The 20,386-nt window shown below is 41.9% G+C and overlaps 2 protein-coding genes across 16 annotated transcripts; both read left to right on the plus strand.

Moving 5' to 3' along the window:
* The first annotated feature begins 3 nt into the window (after positions 1 to 3).
* jmjd6 (jumonji domain containing 6, arginine demethylase and lysine hydroxylase) lies at positions 4 to 6,057 on the plus strand. Its single transcript, XM_076981504.1, has 6 exons — positions 4 to 387; positions 1,569 to 1,957; positions 2,404 to 2,690; positions 3,260 to 3,395; positions 3,490 to 3,628; positions 4,033 to 6,057. The coding sequence occupies exons 1-6, from the start codon at positions 259 to 261 to the stop codon at positions 4,162 to 4,164; spliced, it is 1,212 nt and encodes a 403-aa protein (XP_076837619.1). The 5' UTR covers positions 4 to 258; the 3' UTR covers positions 4,165 to 6,057.
* An 874-nt stretch (positions 6,058 to 6,931) lies between these two features.
* Positions 6,932 to 20,313, plus strand: LOC143482953 (uncharacterized). 15 transcript variants are annotated; one of them, XR_013122345.1, is made up of 7 exons: positions 6,934 to 7,499; positions 13,344 to 13,842; positions 14,102 to 14,158; positions 14,777 to 14,894; positions 15,952 to 16,021; positions 18,039 to 18,147; positions 18,461 to 19,335. XR_013122345.1 is itself a non-coding variant. In XM_076981593.1 (6 exons), exons 1-5 carry the CDS (start codon positions 7,179 to 7,181, stop codon positions 15,983 to 15,985), a joined length of 1,029 nt encoding a protein of 342 aa, XP_076837708.1. In that variant the 5' UTR covers positions 6,934 to 7,178; the 3' UTR covers positions 15,986 to 16,021; positions 18,039 to 19,335. The 15 variants fall into 15 exon arrangements, 11 of the variants coding, with proteins under 11 accessions (XP_076837692.1, XP_076837708.1, XP_076837717.1 ...); XR_013122349.1 differs by having other exon boundaries at positions 18,466 to 19,335; XR_013122350.1 differs by lacking the exon at positions 15,952 to 16,021.
* Positions 20,314 to 20,386: the final 73 nt, after the last annotated feature.

Consider the following 20,386-nt stretch of genomic DNA (forward strand, 5'->3'; position numbering starts at 1 on the left):
GGTGCTCTTGTTGTCGGCTGGTAACCTAAGTTCGCTCGGAGTAGTTTAGTTTCCTCCCTGTACTGTTACTGAAACAAGCACATTTTGTGGGCGTTTGTCTTTATTATTCCGAATTAATAAAGGACCACACAGAAACCCAATAGCCGTCTCCTTACTGGCCAATTAGCTTGCTGGCTAACAAACCACTGGAGCTTTGAGCACTAGAACCGCCAGTCGCGCGCCGCTAGCCGAGCCGGCTAACCACTTTAGCGCGAGGGGATGAACCACAAGAGTAAGAAACGGATCAAAGAGGCCAAGCGGAGCGCCAGACCCGAGTTAAAGGACTCGGTCGACTGGACGAAACATAACTACAGCGATACGTTTGATCTCTCCAGCCGGACAGTGAAGGTAACCGAGTGTCGGGCGGCTACTCGCTCTCCGCTAGCTGACGTTAGCGAGGCAGGGAGCTTCATGGTGCTTCTTCTCCAGAGTGTGTGGTGAAGTTACCCCCCACACCCTCCAGTGTCTGGGCTAATGGAGCGGACGGGTGTGTGTGGTGAAGTTAACCCCCCACACCCTCCAGTGTCTGGGCTAATGGAGCGGACGGGTGTGTGTGGTGAAGTTAACCCCCCACACCCTCCAGTGTCTGGGCTAATGGAGCGGACGGGTGTGTGTGGTGAAGTTAACCCCCCACACCCTCCAGTGTCTGGGCTAATGGAGCGGACGGGTGTGTGTGGTGAAGTTAACCCCCCCACACCCTCCAGTGTCTGGGCTAATGGAGCGGACGGGTGTGTGTGGTGAAGTTAACCCCCCCACACCCTCCAGTGTCTGGGCTAATGGAGCGGACGGGACGGCAGCACATAATGACACGAACACTGCACTGCATATGTGGCGGAGCCGAGTTGAAGTCGGCAGTGAGAGTGTCTCGCTGTGTTGTAGCTGGGACACGCTACAAACCGCACGTACACCACGACGAGGCGGCAGCTCGAGTTAGGAACCTGTTACAGGCCAACTTAATCTACTTATTACATCAGTACTCAAAACTCAAATCTATTGCTAATTCTTATCTTAAATGTGGTTTTCTGCCCGATTTTTTTGTATTAGTGGGGTCTCCATTGCCTGTACAATCGGTAATGTTCAAGATTCCTAATAAGAACGTAACTGTGATTTGTATATGTCAAAAAAAATCTGCGTGATTTGTTCTTTAGTAAAGTGTTAAGAATGCCTGCAGGGCACTGTGTTTTGCTCAGCTAAGCAATCTAAGCTCAAGCAGTCTAGACGCATCACCATCCCTGCTACCAGGTCTACCTTTGTGCTTGTGACTCTCAAATAAGTAAAACAAACAAACAAAAAAAATTAACAGAATTAATGTGGATTTATACAAATGCATATAAAAGCTACATTTAATGGAAAATATACAGTGCGTGCATTCTTGGATCAAAGAATAGAAGATCTTGATACACCTTCATGTCAGATAGATGAATGTGTAAAGTTTAAGAATAAAAAAAGAAAGAAGGAAAACCTAAACTTTGTGTCATCAGAACTTTCAGCCTTTCTCCTACAGCAGAAATTGTCTCCTTTTGCCTCAGGACAATGTGGAGCGGGTGGACGCCCTGCACCTGAGCCCCGAAGACTTCGTCCAGCGCTACGAGAAGCCCTACAAGCCTGTGGTCCTCCTCAACTGCCAGGAGTCATGGCCCGCACGGGAGAAATGGACCCTGGACCGCCTTAAGCGCAAATACCGCAACCAGAAGTTCAAGTGCGGGGAGGACAACGATGGCTACTCTGTGAAGATGAAGATGAAGTATTACGTGGAGTACATGGAGTCCACCCAGGATGACAGCCCGCTCTACATCTTCGACAGCAGCTACGGTGAGCACGCCAAGCGCCGCAAACTGCTCGAGGACTACCAGGTACCCGTCTTCTTCAGGGACGACCTCTTTCAGTTTGCCGGGGAGAAGCGCCGGCCGCCGTACAGGTAACACATGGGCCGGTTTGCTTAGTCAGCAGTTCTGGACTGTTTAGCATTTAGAATATTCACCAAATAGTGCATGTTCCATCATACACTCACCAAGAGCGCAATTCCTTTGGTAGTATATATATATATATATATATATATATATATATATATATATATATATATATATATATATATATATATATATATATATATATATATATATATTATGTATATAGTATTATGTATATGAATAGTTTGGTAGTGTATATATATATATATATATATATATATATATATATAATATATATTATATGAATAGTTTGGCCTGTGCTACAAGCAACTTCAGATTCAACCAGTGGGAGAGGGCAACAATTTTTAACAGTGATTTTTCATTGTGTCCAGTGACTTTCTAGTGTTGCTGAAGAAGTGTTTTAGATACTAAACTCTCGTGCCTCATTCATCAGGTGGTTTGTGATGGGGCCTGCTCGTTCCGGCACAGGCATTCACATCGACCCACTGGGCACGAGCGCGTGGAACGCCCTCGTTCAGGGCTACAAGCGCTGGTGCCTCTTCCCCACCCACACACCCCGCGAGCTCATCAAGGTGACCCGAGACGAGGGCGGCAACCAGCAGGACGAGGCCATCACATGGTTCAACGCCATCTACCCGCGCACGCAGCAGCCCGCCTGGCCGGCCGAGTTCCGGCCTCTGGAGATCCTGCAGCGCCCCGGCGAGACCGTCTTTATTCCTGGTCAGTTGCTGAAATCGCTAGACCGTGTTTTCTTACCGTGCTGCAATTGTGTTCTGCTGTTGCTCCGCCATGGTGAAGCATTTAACGCCTGTGTTGATATGTGCGGTTCCTGGTGACAGCTTTACTCGGCACTGCATTATTGTATAGGTGGTGTGAATAAACTGGAAACATGGCAGAGTAATGTCGGAGAGAGTGTGTTGGGCAGTATCTGTATTTGAAGGCCTGTGTAGATTTTCTTACTCAACATGGTAATAGACCACTTGGTAGGTGTAACATTTCTAAGGTTACTGAACATGCGGCACAGTATTCTTCTCTAAGGTGCCTGATTATATTAGATATAGATGACATTGAAGAGTTTTAAGTAGAACACTTTAGCGTTGAAGCTGATGGAGACTTTAAGGGCTAACCCATTCCATATGTTTCATGCTATAACCTGGCACCAGATGTAACTCACATTGAAGGTGTGACTCTTGCTAGTGTACAAATGCCAGTTGAACCAGAGTTCAGCGACATGCATGGAGCTTGTGTGACGTCACGTTGTAATGGCAGCATGCTTCTCTGTTCCATAGGTGGCTGGTGGCACGTCGTCCTAAACTTGGACACCACCATTGCGGTTACTCAGAACTTCGCCAGTAGCACCAACTTCCCCATCGTTTGGCACAAGACAGTCCGTGGCCGGCCCAAGCTTTCCAGGAAGTGGTACAGGTGAGAAGAGTTCTCTAAGTATGTTATTAAAAACACCCCGTACGAAGCTTTTATGTGACCTCAGTATATTGATGTTTGTTTTGGCTCCTCCCAGAATTCTGAAGCAGGAGAGACCAGATTTAGCTGCTCTGGCAGATAAAGTAGACCTACAGGAGTCCACGGGCATTGCTTCAGACAGCTCCAGTGACTCTTCCTCCTCCTCTTCCTCTAGCTCTTCTGAATCGGACTCGGAGGTACATCCTGCACAAACACATGTATGGGTTAATGCAGTGTGTGGGTTTTGCTTTTTTACATGTTTTTCTGTTTTGTTTCATAAGTTGATATTTCAGTATAAATCTGTCTTCCACATAATGTGCTGTTTGTGAGCTCTGACTGTTAAGTGTGTTCCAAATTATATTGTTCAGAGTTTATTTGTACTGGGCCACTGAATATTTGTAGTATTATGTCTATAATGAGTTAATCAAATAAGTTAGAATGTGATTGAAGTTTTTGTTTCAGTGTTTTTATGTGAACATGAAGACATCAGAAGATCACACGATATGACCACAGTCAGAGCGTTAATTCTGTGTGTTAACGTAAGGGCACACATGCACAAGTTTGCCAACTATCAGATACTGACTGTGTTGATCTCCTGTAGGCAGGGACGGGCTCTGAGGGCGATGCCATGGCCCACCGCAGGAAGAAGCGGAGAACGTGCGTGATGATGGGAAATGGTGACATCACCAGCCAAGACGACTGTGTGAGCAAAGAGCGAAGTTCCTCACGGTGACCTCCTGCTCCTTGGAATTGCGCCAGAAGGGAGCAGGCGGGGGACACTCCAAGGACACTGTCCTCACTGTCTGCGTGTGTGTCTGTGTGTCCCTCCTCCCCTGGTGTCCCTATGGCTAGTAGAGGTCTGCTGTTGAAGCCTGGTCTCCCGATGACAAAGTTGGCTCTGGTGCGATGTCTGAATTTATGTCACTAACACTCATTTTTTAGTCACACGTGAGACGAAAGGAAGGAGTATCCAGATTAGTGTTTGTTGGGGCAGAGTTGGCCATAGTGTTAGTATGAGCTTCAGGAGAGGTGTGTGTGTGTGTGTGTGTGTGTGTGTGTGTGTGTGTGTGTGTGTGTGTGTGTGTGTGTGTGTGTGTGTGTGTGTGTGTGTGAGAGAGCACCCCCTCATAGACTGTGTGGCGGTGGTCTGGACAGACTGTGATGTTGGACTAGTTGCCAGTGATATCATGTTCATCCTCCACACTCTCCTTTTTCCACTTAATAAATGGTGGGGGCTTCTTGATGTGTGATGCTGCTGCCTTTATGTCTACACAAGAAAGCTTCTACTCCTCCTCTCGGCTGATTTTTATTCTGTTTTTATTCCATCATTCTCTTTGTTTCTGGTGTACGAATAATTTTATATGAGAATATAAAATGCTATTGTAATGCTATGTCAGTATGCTCATTAGAAATCCAAGGTGCTTCATACACATGGACCCCAAAACCTTTTTGGAAAATCAGTCCTTGATTAATATAAAATATGAATTGTTTTGTTGCCTACATAAAACAGCCCACAGAAAGGTATCAGTGCAAAAACAGTGCATGAATTCTAAATTCATGTTTGAATTGGTTTCAAGATGAGACTGAACTTCTAGAATTCATTTTTAGATGGTAGATAATCTGTCCATGCCAAATACATTCCTCTGAGTTAATTCTACTAATCCACTGGTTAGACATAATTCAGATGTGAAGATTCAATTTATGTGAATACTTTATTAATTCTCTTGAGAACTTGGACAAGTGAAGACATTTGACAAAGTAGTGGTTCTTTATAGTGCCATTTAATTTATGCAGTATTAAATCTAGCATCAAGAATGAACACCTTGAACATCTATAAGAGAACAGTACTGACAGTGTGTTATTCTCACATCAGTGATGTTTTCAAAGTGACATTACAGCGGCCACTCAAGTTTGTTTTATGTTACAAGTTTTCGACATTCATTGTTAATATGATTAAATCAAAGAAACAAGATTCTACAAGGGCAAATACTCAACAAACTACCCATGAAGGAAAAATATCAGTTTCCTTACTATTGGTTTCAGGTTCAAGGGTCATGGGCTTGTTATACAGATGTTATATTACACATTGTGGTGTTCCAGAAATGGGAGCAATCCGCTCTTGTGCTTTGAAAACTGGTTACATGTGTTCTGAATGGGACATAATACCCAGCTGTAAATGTTTGTGACTCTGTGTGTCTCCTAAAAAGTGCCTATTTGTCCCTAATGGTTCTTTAGTTGCTCTAACTGTAAGGCGGGCTACCAGCAAAACTGCATCAGCCTCTCATTTTGCCATTTTGACTGTTAAGTAGTGGTTGTAATATGTCCATGGTTATGTTTCACATGCATTTGGAGTGCAGATTGACCCTTTTTCAGTGTACTTCATTTACGTTTAATGGCCAAGTGCATCATCTTATACTTGCTGTTGTTTTTACAGAGAGGTGTGATAACTGGGGCTCTCACCATGTTCTCTTTTCGGCACCGTTTTAGTCCCTGGGCTCTCACACACTCGACGCTGTAGCTCCACTGGGCTTTAGGTGTGGGGAAAAAAGACACAAGACACCTTGGTGTTGCTTGAATCAAAGCAAACAAATGGATATTGATTTAATAAAGCTTTCTATGTATTTAAGTGTGTGGTGCTCTTTGTATTTTGTTGCTAAAGTGTACAGTGCAGCAGACAACTGTGCTTTGTCTTGCACATTTTCACCTTGACATTTGACTGGTTTTGTGGTTTGTGGATGTAAGCAAGGGATTGGGGGGGGGGGGGGGGGGTAATATCTTAGTCATGCTAGGTAGTCAGAGATGTGTGAGCAAGTAATTCTATGCTCTGTAGAGACCTAAGTCAGCTGATTTGTTCCACTCTTAGCAAAAAGAAGTAAACCAACCGTTACTGGAACTGGCAGAAAAACTAGTGTTGAAGCCTCTTGGCCTTTATCACTTACAGGTACATGTACATCTACCAGACCATAGTACAATTCACATAATGTAAATGGAACAAATCAACACCATAGAGGCCAACCTCAGTGCTCGTCACCCTCATTAGAAAGACCATTGTGGTCTTCATGATTAGGTAGTGTAGACCATAAAATAAAAATAAAAAATAGCTCGTTAAAGTATAAAGAAATGAACCTTCGAAAGTTCGTGGTCAGTGGACCGCTGAATTAAAGTGAAACTCGATTATGTGATTGATGAGGTCTGCGTCCTGAAAACTACTGGAAATGTGATTTTGGTCTGAGGATATTGATATTGATATTGTGATGTTCCTTATTTATTAGTAGCATATGTTCATTTGTGGGGAATATTAAAATCGAGGAATACATGTACATGAAACATGTTACCGCTGTTGTAGACATATTTGCATCTTTCCAAAATACGTATTGGCCCCTTTACTTTCCTATAAAATATAACTGATCGTTCATTTAGTAAAGTTTCAGTAGGTGGGGGTGCATTAAAACCTCCATGGCTGTAAAGCGTCGTTTTAAAGATCCTCCCTCAGAGATGGATGGTGTCTGGGTCGTGAGGTTTGACTCGTTTACACGCAGGTTTATCAGACTGTAGCAGCGCTGTGGCGAGATGCTCGACTGGGTGGACACAAACACTCCGTAATCTGCGCTTCACGGTCGTCTTCTTCACCAACACCGCACACACGTACATGTCCAGAAACGAAACGACTCTTTTTTCGTAGCGTTTACTCATTTTTATTTTTACAAGGCTAGAGAAAAAAAGACGTTTAACACAATATCGTCAGTAATGGCCATAGACGCGCCTGTTATTTTGGCAGCTCTTTTATTTACAATTATTGCCATTGTCGTTGCATCGGCGTTTCTATCTAGGAGATCTGCACCAAATAAACCTAAACAGAACCGACAAGAGACGAGACCAGAAGAGGAAGATGAGTACCAGCACAAAGCGGAGGAACTCGCGTCGGCTCCAGTGGTAGAGGCGAACAAGGAGCCCAGTGCAGACGATAAAGGAGAAGACCTTCCCCTAGCTGTGGAGGATCTAGGGCTCGAGGATGAGTCCGCGGTGGATGAAGCTGGACTTTCCCTAGTACAAGAAGCACAAATACAGGTAAACGGGCAATGGCAACCAATATAGGATATTTTAACTGGCGGTTAACTTTTAATGAAAAGTCCCACAAAATCCCTTAAAACTGTTCTGCGGTCCGCATAGGTAGGCTCAAGTGGTTAGGAACACAGTCCACTTTAAAGCGGACCCAGTTTACTCGGGACGCACAAACCCTCAAAATATCAGGACATTTAAAACTCCACCACACCGTTCAGTCACTTTAAAGTTTCGTACTTTTCAACGCATGCGCGTTTGCTCCTGCGGTATCGTCTTTACGCATCACAACGTAACTGCCAGGTCTCCTGTGGCTTTTTCACACAGCCCTTATGTTCGCACCAAAGTACACCGAGTCGCTGTTTACCTGTCGTTTATGATTAATCTGTTCACTAGCGGACTTTGTGTAACCGTGACGGCAACCCTGTTGAAAGAAAATGCCCGACTATAAATGCAGTTTTTACGATATGGCCTAATCAGTCTATTTGTTAATTTATTATTTTAATATAGCCTACGCAGGATAAAAGGATAAACATTATTGACGTGTTGCCGATAAAAGAATAACTGGGAACATTGTTTCTAAGTGATTACTATATTACTAACAGGCATCTCTGGCTGTGTGTGTGTGTGTGTGTGGGGGGGGGGGGGGGGGGGGGGGGGTTTGAATAATACCCACACTTACTTTGATTTATCCTCTATGGCAAAATAAACTTACCTCCTCATGCACAGTGGCGTACAAGGAAACAAGAGAGGAAAAGGTGATGTTAAAATATTAACACATGCTATTTTCATTTGCATTTTTTTCTCTTTTCTTCCCTTCAGTTCAGCTCCTCAGATGCACTGTGTTCAGTAATGGGCTGTATTTTAACATGGATTTACATAGCTTCCACGTACCCGGGGTTTGCACTGTGTTCAGTAATGGGCTGTATTTTAACATGGATTTACATAGCTTTCACGTACCCGGGGTTGCTTTATAATAGAGAAATCAGTAACTACATCCATCCCCAGCCAGAAGAAATAGATGGAGTTAATGTAGTCTTTGTAAGTAGATAGGGCTGTCCGAGACCAAATGGATGTGGGTTAGAAGATCCAGAGAAACACTAAAAGTCACTGGCTACAGAATATTAAATGTACTATAGAGAGTAAAGAGTTTTTGAAGGTAAACCATATATCCAAGGATGTATACTGCATACACACATCAACAACACACTAAGAGTCAAGGAGTGTAACAGCTGTGAAGGATGATGTTGGAGCAGTTGCTCTATCTACAGAGAAGGTGTGGAATGTGCCTACAGCTGTCTGTAACAGCAAATGCACAATTTAGAACAGGCATGAATGAGCCAGTGTGTTGTCTTGGAAAGGCCTCTTGTGCATTGTCCTCTATGCTCAGTATAAAGTTAAAGGCCTTTATCAGATACATAAAGTTCAATATAAACTTGCATGTTGTTTTCTACAAACACCAGCAATATACCACAGAGACGATACAGTATGGTAAGAGTAACTACTAAACAGGCTAAGCCAAAATGGGACATTACACAGAAGCAGCACACAGCACCCATAGGAGATAAGTTTGTCTTAGTAAACATGGTCAATAGTGTGACAAGTGTCAATAAAATTACTTTCCTTTTATCTTGCGGTTAAGAGTACTGGGGCTTGCACCACTTTGTAGGTAGACAGAAGACAGTGTGTGAACAGGGTAGCAAGTTCCCTTCAGCAGGTGGGCTGTCTAACTGAGGCTGTACTCTCCAGAACTCAAGGGAGTTGTATGCGATTTTATATGTTTAGTCCTGTGCTTAGCAACTTACTGCTGACGGGTGGTGCATGTGCTATTGAGGAGGCTTTTTTAGTGATGCCTCTCACTAATGTTTGCTGTGACATACAAGATTTAAAAGAATTATTTCACAGCCAGGCTAGACCTGCTCGACGTTGGCCTCCTTAGCTCTGGCAGTGGTGCCGTGTCTGTTTAGGGTCATCAGGGGTGATGACCCCTAACAATTCGAGACTGCTAAACAGGTTGTTTTAAGTGCTGTAAGCACTTCCAAATGGGAGAGACGTTCAGTGCAATTCTCATCAACATCAAGATGCGTTTTTCACATTCAGTGCATCACCTGTAATGGCGGCTCTCTGCACTTCATGGGTGGGTCTTCATGTGGATTATTTAGCTTAAGGCAGAGAGGGAAAGAATCACTGTGTATGAGACATTTCTCAACTGTGAGACTGGAAGGAGATTAGAGGGAGACTGGAGGGATGAAGGACACCTCTTGCTGTACCTCAGTCCTTTCCCAGATACGCCGGGTCCACTGTCCTTGAACATGACAGCGAGACACTCCCACCTCTACGCCACTCTCAGGTTTCCATGTGTGGCTTCCTCCTCAGTGCTCTGCATCACAAGCTTGACTGTTTGCCTTTGTCTTTTACATTGTGACCACGACATGTGAATTTAATCTTTGAAGTAGCAAAACAGACGGAACAAACCAACAAACATTTGAGATTAACTGTACTTCCACACATACAGCTAGAGACCACACCTATGATTATTACTGTAGAAAGTTTTGCTATTGCTGGAAGTTGTTCCTCGTCCTAAAATAATCCTGTACTAGGCACTGTATTGTTGTGCTGGGCAGTGCCATATACAGGAACACCGTGTACTTCCCAAAAACACTAAAAATAAATCTATTTTCTGGTCATTGTTCCGCTATCTTTGCACCAAAGGGCTTGCCAACTTTAATTGCAAGTTCAGGGCTTTAAAGATTAGTCTGTGAACATTATCCCAAGAAAGCCGTACTCATGAGCGAGAGCTCGTCTGTTGTTTGAATAGGGTTCAAATATATCCCAGGATCGCAATTTTGGTCAAGAAACTCTGACTTCATGCTTGACATGAGTGCAGTCCCAAACAGTTTGATCCTAAGTGCATTCCTGGTGCACTCCCGATCCAGCTCTCTCCCAACCTTCCCCAAGTCCGACCTCATCCAGTTTACAGCTTCCTTACAAGGCAATGTGTGAGCATGAGGAAGAGATGAATACCAGCTTTAGACCATTAGACCAGCTGTAGTGAGCACTTCCCAGAGCTGCAGGTCAGAGAATTAACAGCAAAAGGACACTAACTCATTTGTGTGGTATATTTTTGTTATTGCCCAGGCAGTATTAATGTGTATAAATGTGACCCTTGGAATAGGTCATTTGGACATATTTCACATGTGGTCTACATGTCTCCCAATATGGTGGTTAGGTGTGCTGGCTAAAACGTCTAGGTTATGTTAAGGCTTGAGTGCTGGTGGCGCAGTCTGAAAGGTCTGGACACGAAAAGTCTTCAGGCCTGTTCTTCAGCTCCTCGTGTACTGGCTGCCAGCCGTGGAATCTCTACCACTTCCTCCCGACTGGTCCAATGTTCCTCTGACATTCTCCTCATGGAATTTCCCTCTCTTGGCCAAAGCTTTACCTTTTTTGATATACTTCGTGACTGGTAGCTAAATATGACAAAGCAGTGAATGATTAATTGTGATGTTTAGTGTTAGGATATGGTTGATTGTATTGGGCTGTTACTAATGGTGTGTTGATTCACCAGCTTGGAAACATTGTTTAGCAACTGGGCTAGACGTGTGCAATATGCCAAATGAGAGCTTCTTCACAGGACCAGGAGTGCTCTTCATGACAGAAATATTGAAGAGCATTATCAATTTAGAATGTTACCCAGTTATGCTCACAAACAGAAAATTGAATTTATTTCCTAAATCAACTGTGTGTTCTCTTTGATTAAACAAACTGAAATGCAGGCAAACACATTCAAACTCAAGCTTCAAGCTATATATCCAGAGACTTAACTGAACTCAAGTTTCTTTATGTTGTCACAGCTAAGGGAAATAAATTGTTCTGATCCTCATATATTCTTTAAAAGCTAAAAACAGTGCAGTAGTTTAAAAAGACGACTTTAAGCATGAAGAGAACAGCTGTTAAAATCTGACACAAGAGAAATTTGATATGGTGAAATTAATACAAACATGCCCATAGTCACACACACACACACACACACACACACACACACACACACACACACACACACACACACACACACACACACACACACACACACACACACACACACACACACATTTATGCACCAACCCCAATTTGCCTTCTGGTCACTGTTGCACTGTTGGTGCCATCTCCGGAGTACGTCATCTCAGTAGGCAGACCCTAACAGTACACGGTGCCTACTCACTGCACAAAACACAACGGCTGTTCTTTGAGACGAACACCAGAGCCAGCAGTGGAGTCATTGTAGAGAATGAATTCAGCGGAGAAAATGAATGAGACAAGGAGAGCCTATTCTAGGTCAGATGTTTCAGCCCACTTTCTCCCAGGCTTCTTTCAAATAGATTAGGAGTGGTGCAACATGGCTGAAATATCCATTGGTTTCCTATTACCATAAACATACTGGTGAACATTATGGATATAAAGAGTAAATAGTGCCCTCCAATGTGGTGGTATAACATATGCACAACTCATTCATTTAGTGAATTAGCCACTTGGGCTAGTCACTGGGCATCTCGGTCATGCCTTTAGAAGGAATACTCCACCCAAAAATGGCTTGTTAGGACCACATTGGGATTTATGTTTTAGTCTTATGCCTTATCTAAGTGTTTGTCGGCTTTTGGGTGCTAAAGGGACAGATTTATTAGCAGGCCAATGTTTTCTCAGCCCCAAAGAAAAAATAAACAAACAAGGAAAACCAGCAGTAATACTACCATAAATGTACAGTGACCACATGAAAAATCCAGGCTATTTAGCACTGCAGTGGGCCCGGGCTCTGCTAAAGGTTTCAGTTGCATCTTTTAAAGATGTGTGAACAGTGCTAACAATAAATAAAAGCCAGTGGACACCTATGTAGGCTCATTTTGTTCTATGTGGACCTGGATTGAGGTCAGTGATGTGCAGCTTTATCTTTTAGCTCTGACCTGTGAATGGCAGGGAGAAACTGGACAGGCTTGGGTGAGCTGGAGAGTAAAGCGTTTGTGTTTGTGTCACAGACTGGTATGCAGTGGAGGGGAGTGCTGAGGGGAGCGAGAGCATTCTGCAGGTGACAGCTGTCGTACGAACAGAACGCATGAGGTCACAATGGGATCGATGCCACCAGCAGTGCTTCAGTTGGCAAATTAACACGGAAATCAGACTTTCAGATGTCTTTGGGGGTAAAGGGTGACACTGTGAACCTATTTGAACAATGTTTTAGATGAAAGAAATCAAGGTATAATGTTCTTTTAGACTTGATTTGGTCATCACAGGTATAAAATGGAGTGCATTTTGAAATAACCATCCCAATTCTTTTAAGATTCAAGTTTGCGATTTTGAATTAGCTTGTGATCAATGTCTAATGTCAGATCTTGACCAAGCACAACCATGAATGGATTGGGTTACATACACGTGCCACACGTTTTTATAAAACTTAGAATTCCTCTGCAAAAGCACAAAAGCACCAGTTTGTTATATGACTTGAGCAGAGTTTTTCTTTTAAAATTACTCATCATTTTGAACTTGTGACATGTAATATGTGAAATTTGTGATATATTTTACACCCCTTAGATTGCCTGGATTTCTCTGTGAATGGCCACATTTAAATATATTTAAATAAGAAACATCCTTCTTTTACATACATCACATATTTTATATTGTCATAGCTGTATTGAAATGTAAACAATCATTGATGGAAAGACTATGTTAACTATGATTTAGCAGATGATCAAACCCAGAAAATTCACAAGGGGTTCATTGAAATGTTCCTTAATCTTATGATGAGCTATCACATGTGTCATTTGTCCATACGTGTCTTTTCTTTCTCTGATGTGCCTTCTGCAGGCTGCAGCAGCGCCTGAAGTAGCCTGTGGACAGAAGGCCTTGCATCATCCCACCCATGTGGACATCATCACTTTTGAACCTGTGTTTGAAGCTCTAGATGTACCTGTCTCAGTGCCAGCACCTGAACAAACACCAGGAGACACAGTTCCAGAACTCATTTCTGAATTAGCTCCTGAGCAGGTCTCAGAACCCTGTGAGCCGGCCCAAGAACCTGCCACTAAGCTAGATGCCGAGCATGCTCCTGGTCTAATTTCAGAACCTGCTGCTGATGTTTTGGAATCTTCCTCGGAAACAATTTCAGAACCCATCCCAGAGCATGTCTTAGAAAGCATCACTGAGCGGGTTTCAGAAGTCATAGCTGAGCAGGTTTCAGAAGACATCTCCATGCAGGTTTCAGTACCCAGTGATGAGCAGATTTCAGAAGAAGTCCCAGAACCTATTTTAGATGCCCAAGCAGAGCTCACACCAGAAGTGCTTCCAGAGATCGCAGAGGCTAGTGGTATAGTGAAAATTTCATATTTATCACAATTCTTTATCTAATGAATTCATGTTAAACTACTGTTTGTCTATGGTGATCTCATAAAATGTTCTTGCTGTTACTGACTTAAACCAAACATATCAAGCAGGGGATTGCTTGTAAATTCTGTAAACATTCTAATCTTTTATATTTTATATATTTATATATCTTTTGTATCCTATATTGATTCTACCTTGTTAACAACTGTAAACAAGCCGTTGCTGTGTACATAAAAACTCAGATCCGTGGAACTCGGCCGGAACTCACTGTAGTCCAGAAACTCTTCTTCCTGACCCAGGTAGAAGGCCCGTCTGAGCCTGGACTTTGCTATTGCTCAGTTCTTCTCAGTGTGTTCATTGCCCTCTAGCTTCACCATTGCCATAGACTGCACTACATTCCATTATAGCAAGTGTTTGGAGAGTAAGGGTGAGAGTGCTCATGGTTACAATACCAACACACACACACACACACACACACACACACACACACACACACACACACACACACACACACACACACACACACACACACACACACACACAGGCCTGCTCATACTCGAGCCTTGTGTCCTGAAACTGAGCACTGGAGTTCCAGTAGAACAGCTTCTTTGTTTGGCAGAATATCTGTTCTGAGCAACACACACAGCTGTCGTCTCTTGTTAGATGCCATTGGGTGTAGGTGCTTTAACCTACTTTTCAGAATGAATGATGATGTAAAGATACATATTTAGAAAGATTAGGACTAATGAAGTAATGCTGTGGGGTTTCTGGTAGTCATTTACTGCTGATAATATTGAAAGGACAATTTTTCTGAATCACTTAACCAACAAGCATTCTGTACAAATGTCACTGTGATTTATTGGTAAAATTTGTGTGTTTCTCTGATTTTCTCTGTCTCTCTCTCCTCTCTGTCTCAGACATGGCAGCTGCCCCAGCGGAAGCTGAAGAGAAGGTTCCTAATTTCAAATTTGGTAAGAAGAGGACCAACAAATTTGAGAAGAGGATGACGAAGGACGAACTGGAGGAAGAACAGAGGTCAGTACAGTCCTGTATTTCTGCCTGGGCAGTTATGAAACATCTCAAAAAAACCCCTAAAAATGTCTTCACTCTTCGACTCAACTGGAACGACATGTATGTCCAATGTCGTGTACATACTCTTTATGTAAATGTGTGATTGTTCCTACTGCCTGCTAAATGGACACACCAGGTATCGTTCTCAGGCTTAAATGCATTCAGGCACTACAGGGATTTTGTGCCTGGGTTCTTCTAAATAGTGACGTCACCATGTTAGATGTAAAAACTCATCACCCAAACAGATATTCCCACACTATGCTGTAGTACAAAATACTTTTCAAAATATACTTTTGATCCGTTGAATTAGATGCCAACTCAGGCAGGACCTTTGTTTAGCTTTCTAGGTTCTTTGTGTTCAACTCAGTTATTGGTTTTGTTATTGTGAATACTCAGTTATTGTTATTGTTATTGTGAATACTCAGCTTCTGCTACATATGCTGCATTTTCATGCTGGCAGAGGCACCTGCGTGGTAGTCCGTGGTGGACAGGCCATCAGTGAAAGGGCCATTACAAGGAATATACCCCCCACTCCCACCCCCACTCCCACTCCCACTCCCACACCACAGGCTCAGGGAGTGGGTGGGATTTGGGCACATAGATAAGGCCACAGAGATAAGGGTTTCGATGTGACCTATGGCCCTAAAATCCTTCCCAAGCTGCCAGAGAGCGCAAGGATTTTAACTCACTCAGCTCCAGCACACCCAAAGGAAGGTGTGGGCAGGAAAAGCTTTTGAACAAAATTCCAAAATGGTAATTGAAGAATTTGTTTTAAAAGGGGATTTTGTCATTAATTAAGAAAAACTATCAGTGAAATCTTATACTGGATCTTTCACATATGTAAATCAGTTTCACTTTATTTTTTTCCTCTTGATCAAACTGAAGTTTCTGTACTGGTATGTAATTTGTAAGCTGCAACAATATCCACAGCTCCTTTTGTCTACTGTACATGTATCTATCTATATTGTAGAATGTAGATATACTAAGAATCACGTTTCCTTTCCACACTTTATCTTTGCAGAATAGAGTTCACGAGTGATTTTACCTCTCTTTAAACATCTGACAGCATGTCTATTTGACTGGTCCCACTGGTAAGGCAAAGTTTACTTTAAAATGACCGTTGACCACTGACCCCTGATCTCTGACCTCTCTCATAGCCTTACCACCCCATGACCTCCTCCAACCATCCCAAAACAGTGTTTTTATGCACAAGCCCTAGAACCTTCTGCTGGTTTTGGTGCAGACCACCTCTCTCCCTCTCCCTGCCTTCACCTGTTGTGTCCTAGCATTCGAGTTAACAATTATTATTACTTCCTTGCTGGTTTAATCATTGAGGTGAGAGAGAAACTTTGATAGGCTGCTTTCGTGTCACTTTGTCTTTTGGTGTTGTCAGTGTGACGTGCAGTAGCACTGCTAAGACACCGGTGCCTCACGTATACGGCATCCATATCAAATATCAAATTCAAAACAAAGTAGATCTGCAGGCCATGAGGAAATCTACCACAGCATTCAAACACTAGATAGTATTTCTCATGTACATTATTATAGACTTCTTTAGTTACAGCTCACATGAAACCTGTATGAGCTTTAGAGACAGCAGTAGAGTTTCTATTTTGAGTCTAACCCATATTGTGTCATATCGCATAGCTAGTCTTCCCCCTGCTGGTTGAGACAGTTACTGGCATGGAATGTGATTCTCATGTTTTATTTACGTTTTATTTATGCTAAATTCATTGGTAAATTTCCTATAGTGCTATTGAGTTGGAACATTAATATGTTTTACATGCTAATTTTCACAATACAGTTATTTTTTCCTACTTTGGAACTAGAAAGTAGGTGTGGTTCTTAGTGTTCAGGATAAAATAATAGAGAAGAGAATACCCCAACCCTTTTTTGCAGAGTTTAGAAGAAAAATTTTTCAGTGTATGTGCCGTTTGTGCTTTGCAAAAGCATGCTTTTGTTTTCTAATCTGCATGTGTATCTATTTAACTTTAGTGATCCAAACACAACTCTTTCTTCTAGGCATGATTCAGCAATGGCGTTAGCACATTTTAAATCTTTTGATACATATAAAAAAATGTAACATTACAAAATGTGTTTTATATGTACCAGGGGCGGACTGGGGGCGAAAAAGTGGCCCGGGAGTTCCTGACAGACTGGCCCACTAATATATATATATATATATGTGTGTGTGTGTGTGTATACTGTATATGAATCTATACATGGCATGTAGTGTATATGACGGCGTTTATTGTCATATGGACAATATTAATTCCAGCAATAATATGATTACAATATTGGCTTTTAAATAGTCCACCATAAGACCACCAAACAAGTTGTTTTACGCAAAGTGCATCCTAAAGAACAACCTACAACTCTAACGTGGGTATTTCTTCCTCTTACCTATTTGTGGTGGTTAGTTTTAATCTAAGAATTTCAATAGCTTTAAAAAAACAGTGCACAGTGCTCTGGAACCTTGAAGACCGCCACTTGCGTCCGTGTTAACCGTGTTAAGGTAATTGCAGTTGCAGAGGCGACAGCAGTACATTTAAAATAACATGTTATCTACAATTTAAACTGCTGTATGTTTTCGTAGTCCGGCCCGTATTTTCTGGGACAAGTTGGTTTTTTTCTGATCTCCGCTGCATACTGTCAGCCCGCACCAGCTGGCCCAGTCCGGTCCAACTCGTTCATGTGTTTACAGGCTCAGACCGCGGCCGCGCTGAGCAGGTTTGCCTGACTGGAGCGGGGGAGGTAATAGACATAGTTAAACAGCAGCGTGACTACGGGCCGGGGCCGCAGTGCGCGGCAGTGGCTCCTCCACGGGCTGAGTTAAACCACTGGCGGCCAGCGGCCCGGCGGCCCACCGGCCCACTAACCCATCGGCCCACCGGGGAAATCCCCGGTAGCAATGTATGCCAGTCCGCCCCTGATATGTACCATGGTGCCTACATGCCAAAGCATGAACTCTGCCTTTATTTAGCCAAGTCACAGCGATATTTCTAGCAATCTAAATAGGGAAATAAACTAGTAGGTGGATGGGTAGCAGGACTAACTTGAATGTACGACGTCGTGGGTGGTGTGTTGCTCTCTCCTGAATGCCTGCAGTGGCTCTAATTAGATCCACCTGAACATCAATCAGCCAAGATCACGTCAGCCAACATTCTGCTTGACTAACACACTCTTCTGTCTACTGCTAGAGAGCAGAACCCTCCTGGTGAGATGCTTTTCTCTACTACTGATTGTAGCTGATTACCAAACTGATTTAATACCGATATTTCTCTCATTTATGTGTAACATAATCTTGACTTCTCTGCTTGAATGATAACATGACAAATTATGATTTGGAAAGAGATTATTAGGCTGCTTAATAATACAAGTTTAATACAATGTTCATACAGGTGTGTGTGTGTGTGTGTGCGCGCATGCATACAAGGAATTCTAAGCCATTGTTCTAAAAAACGGTTCTTTCTTTTAACTTCCCTATTACCTAAAGTGTTGGACTAAATGTTCTTTCTATTTTTTTCCAGAGCAGCTGAGTAATCAGCTGGGATGAATTTCACCTGGTCCTCAGCACCATGTTTCTCTACCTGACAATGTTCCCTTTGAAGGAACCTCTTCTCGCCTGTCTCAGCACCTTCTTATGGTTAGGGAAAATAAATTTAGCTTCTCTAGCCTTTTCATTTTAGGACCCGTCTATTTTATAGAATAGCAGACTTTTCCAAAAAGACTGCTTAGGTAAATTTGGCAACTTCATATTTATGATTTTATTTTCATAGAGTAGACGTTGACTTTGTGTATTCTTACCATCAATAAACAAGACACAGAAACCCCTTGCTAAAGGATCCAATAAAGCCATTCTTTATCTCTCCCTTTGAATTTGGTGTGACTGTAATTTTAAACTCTTGTCCACACATTTTGTGAGGTTGAGAAGCTTTATTCTGAAGAAAACACCAAGACGGACTGTAGTGCCATGTTATGTTCAAAAGTAGCCAATATGATGTTTGTTATAATGTAGTATGTTCCAGTATGACATTTTTGTATGAGTTAGAGAGAAATGGAAAATATTTGTGAATGAAGAGTAGCCCTTGGTGAAGGTTTTGAAGATATGTTTTCATTCTGAAGGTGAAACTGTGTGTCTGGAGTGTTTAACTCTGGAATTTAAGAGTTAGCTATTGAAAATTAGAAAATAGAAATGTGTCTGTGTAGAAATGATGAAACTATGAAACAACAAGGGGGAGTAAATCCATAGTTAACTTGATTAACAATGAAATTCACATTTTGGGTGCAGTGTTCTTTTAAAATAACTTCCACTGTTGATACCATTCATGAGCTCTGTAATTATATTGTGGCATATGTTTTTTGGCTTTTGTAATTTTTAATCAATAAAATCCAGGTGAGTAAATTAGTCTGTGTGTTATTCCATGCCAGTCAGTTATTGCAAGCACTACCCACTGAAGTAAGCTAAAAGTGTTTATCTTGGTATTTATGTAAGAAATTTTTCATCATTATATTGTGTAAGTATCTGTGAAGTACCTTTTTAACTATAAGATCAGTGCATCATTTATAGTTTAAAAAAGGTCAAAGAAACAACAAAAACAACATTGAAATTGTGGTTATAATATATGTTATGTTAAAACATATACACCAGACACATGAAGGTGAAACAGGGTTTTGAGTCATCCAAATATACAACCTTGAAACGTTTATTGTTGGTGTGTTTTTTGGTTTGGTTTTTTTTTTTTAACAGGGTGCAACGGGAGCAACTATCTGCCATCTTTAATCTTCTGAGGGACAACCATGAGACGTTTGGCGAGGTGACTGAAGAAGATATAGAAGAGCAATTCAAACTGTACACATGTTAGCATGAGCCAGGAGACGCGCTCTACTAATGACACTAAATCTGGGGGAGAACCATGTTTGGGGATAGTAAAAGTTTTCCATTGCTATTTTACTTGGATTTCATATTTATAATCTTAAATATTTAGCATTAAATATTTAAGAGTATATTAAATATTGAAATATTTAAGACTATATTAAATATTTAGCATTGACGATCCAGTTTCATTTGCACAAAGCTACACATGTATGTAGGGTAGTAAATCTTATACTGACTGGGTCCATAAACCATTAGAGGAGATGAGTGTAAATGAGCTTTTATACAATTAAAGTAGTTAATAATGAATAGTAATAATTATATACGAACATATTCTGTTAAGATTAACACAATTACATACTTTTTTATTCTTCTGTACACTCTGTCACTCTGAATCTGTAGTTTTAATGTAATCAGCAGTTCTGTGCAAACAAAGTAGCTTTTCTTTACAGGCTGTACCTACACGTTACTAATTTAGCTGTTATTTCATTGGCTAAAGTTAGATATTCAAGGAATTGAAATAAAGGTTTTTCAAATTTGTTTTTATTTTGACTCATCTCATTTATGCATTAGTGAGACT

Source organism: Brachyhypopomus gauderio, chromosome 2 (genome assembly GCF_052324685.1).
Source record: "Brachyhypopomus gauderio isolate BG-103 chromosome 2, BGAUD_0.2, whole genome shotgun sequence".
NCBI lineage: Eukaryota > Metazoa > Chordata > Actinopteri > Gymnotiformes > Hypopomidae > Brachyhypopomus > Brachyhypopomus gauderio.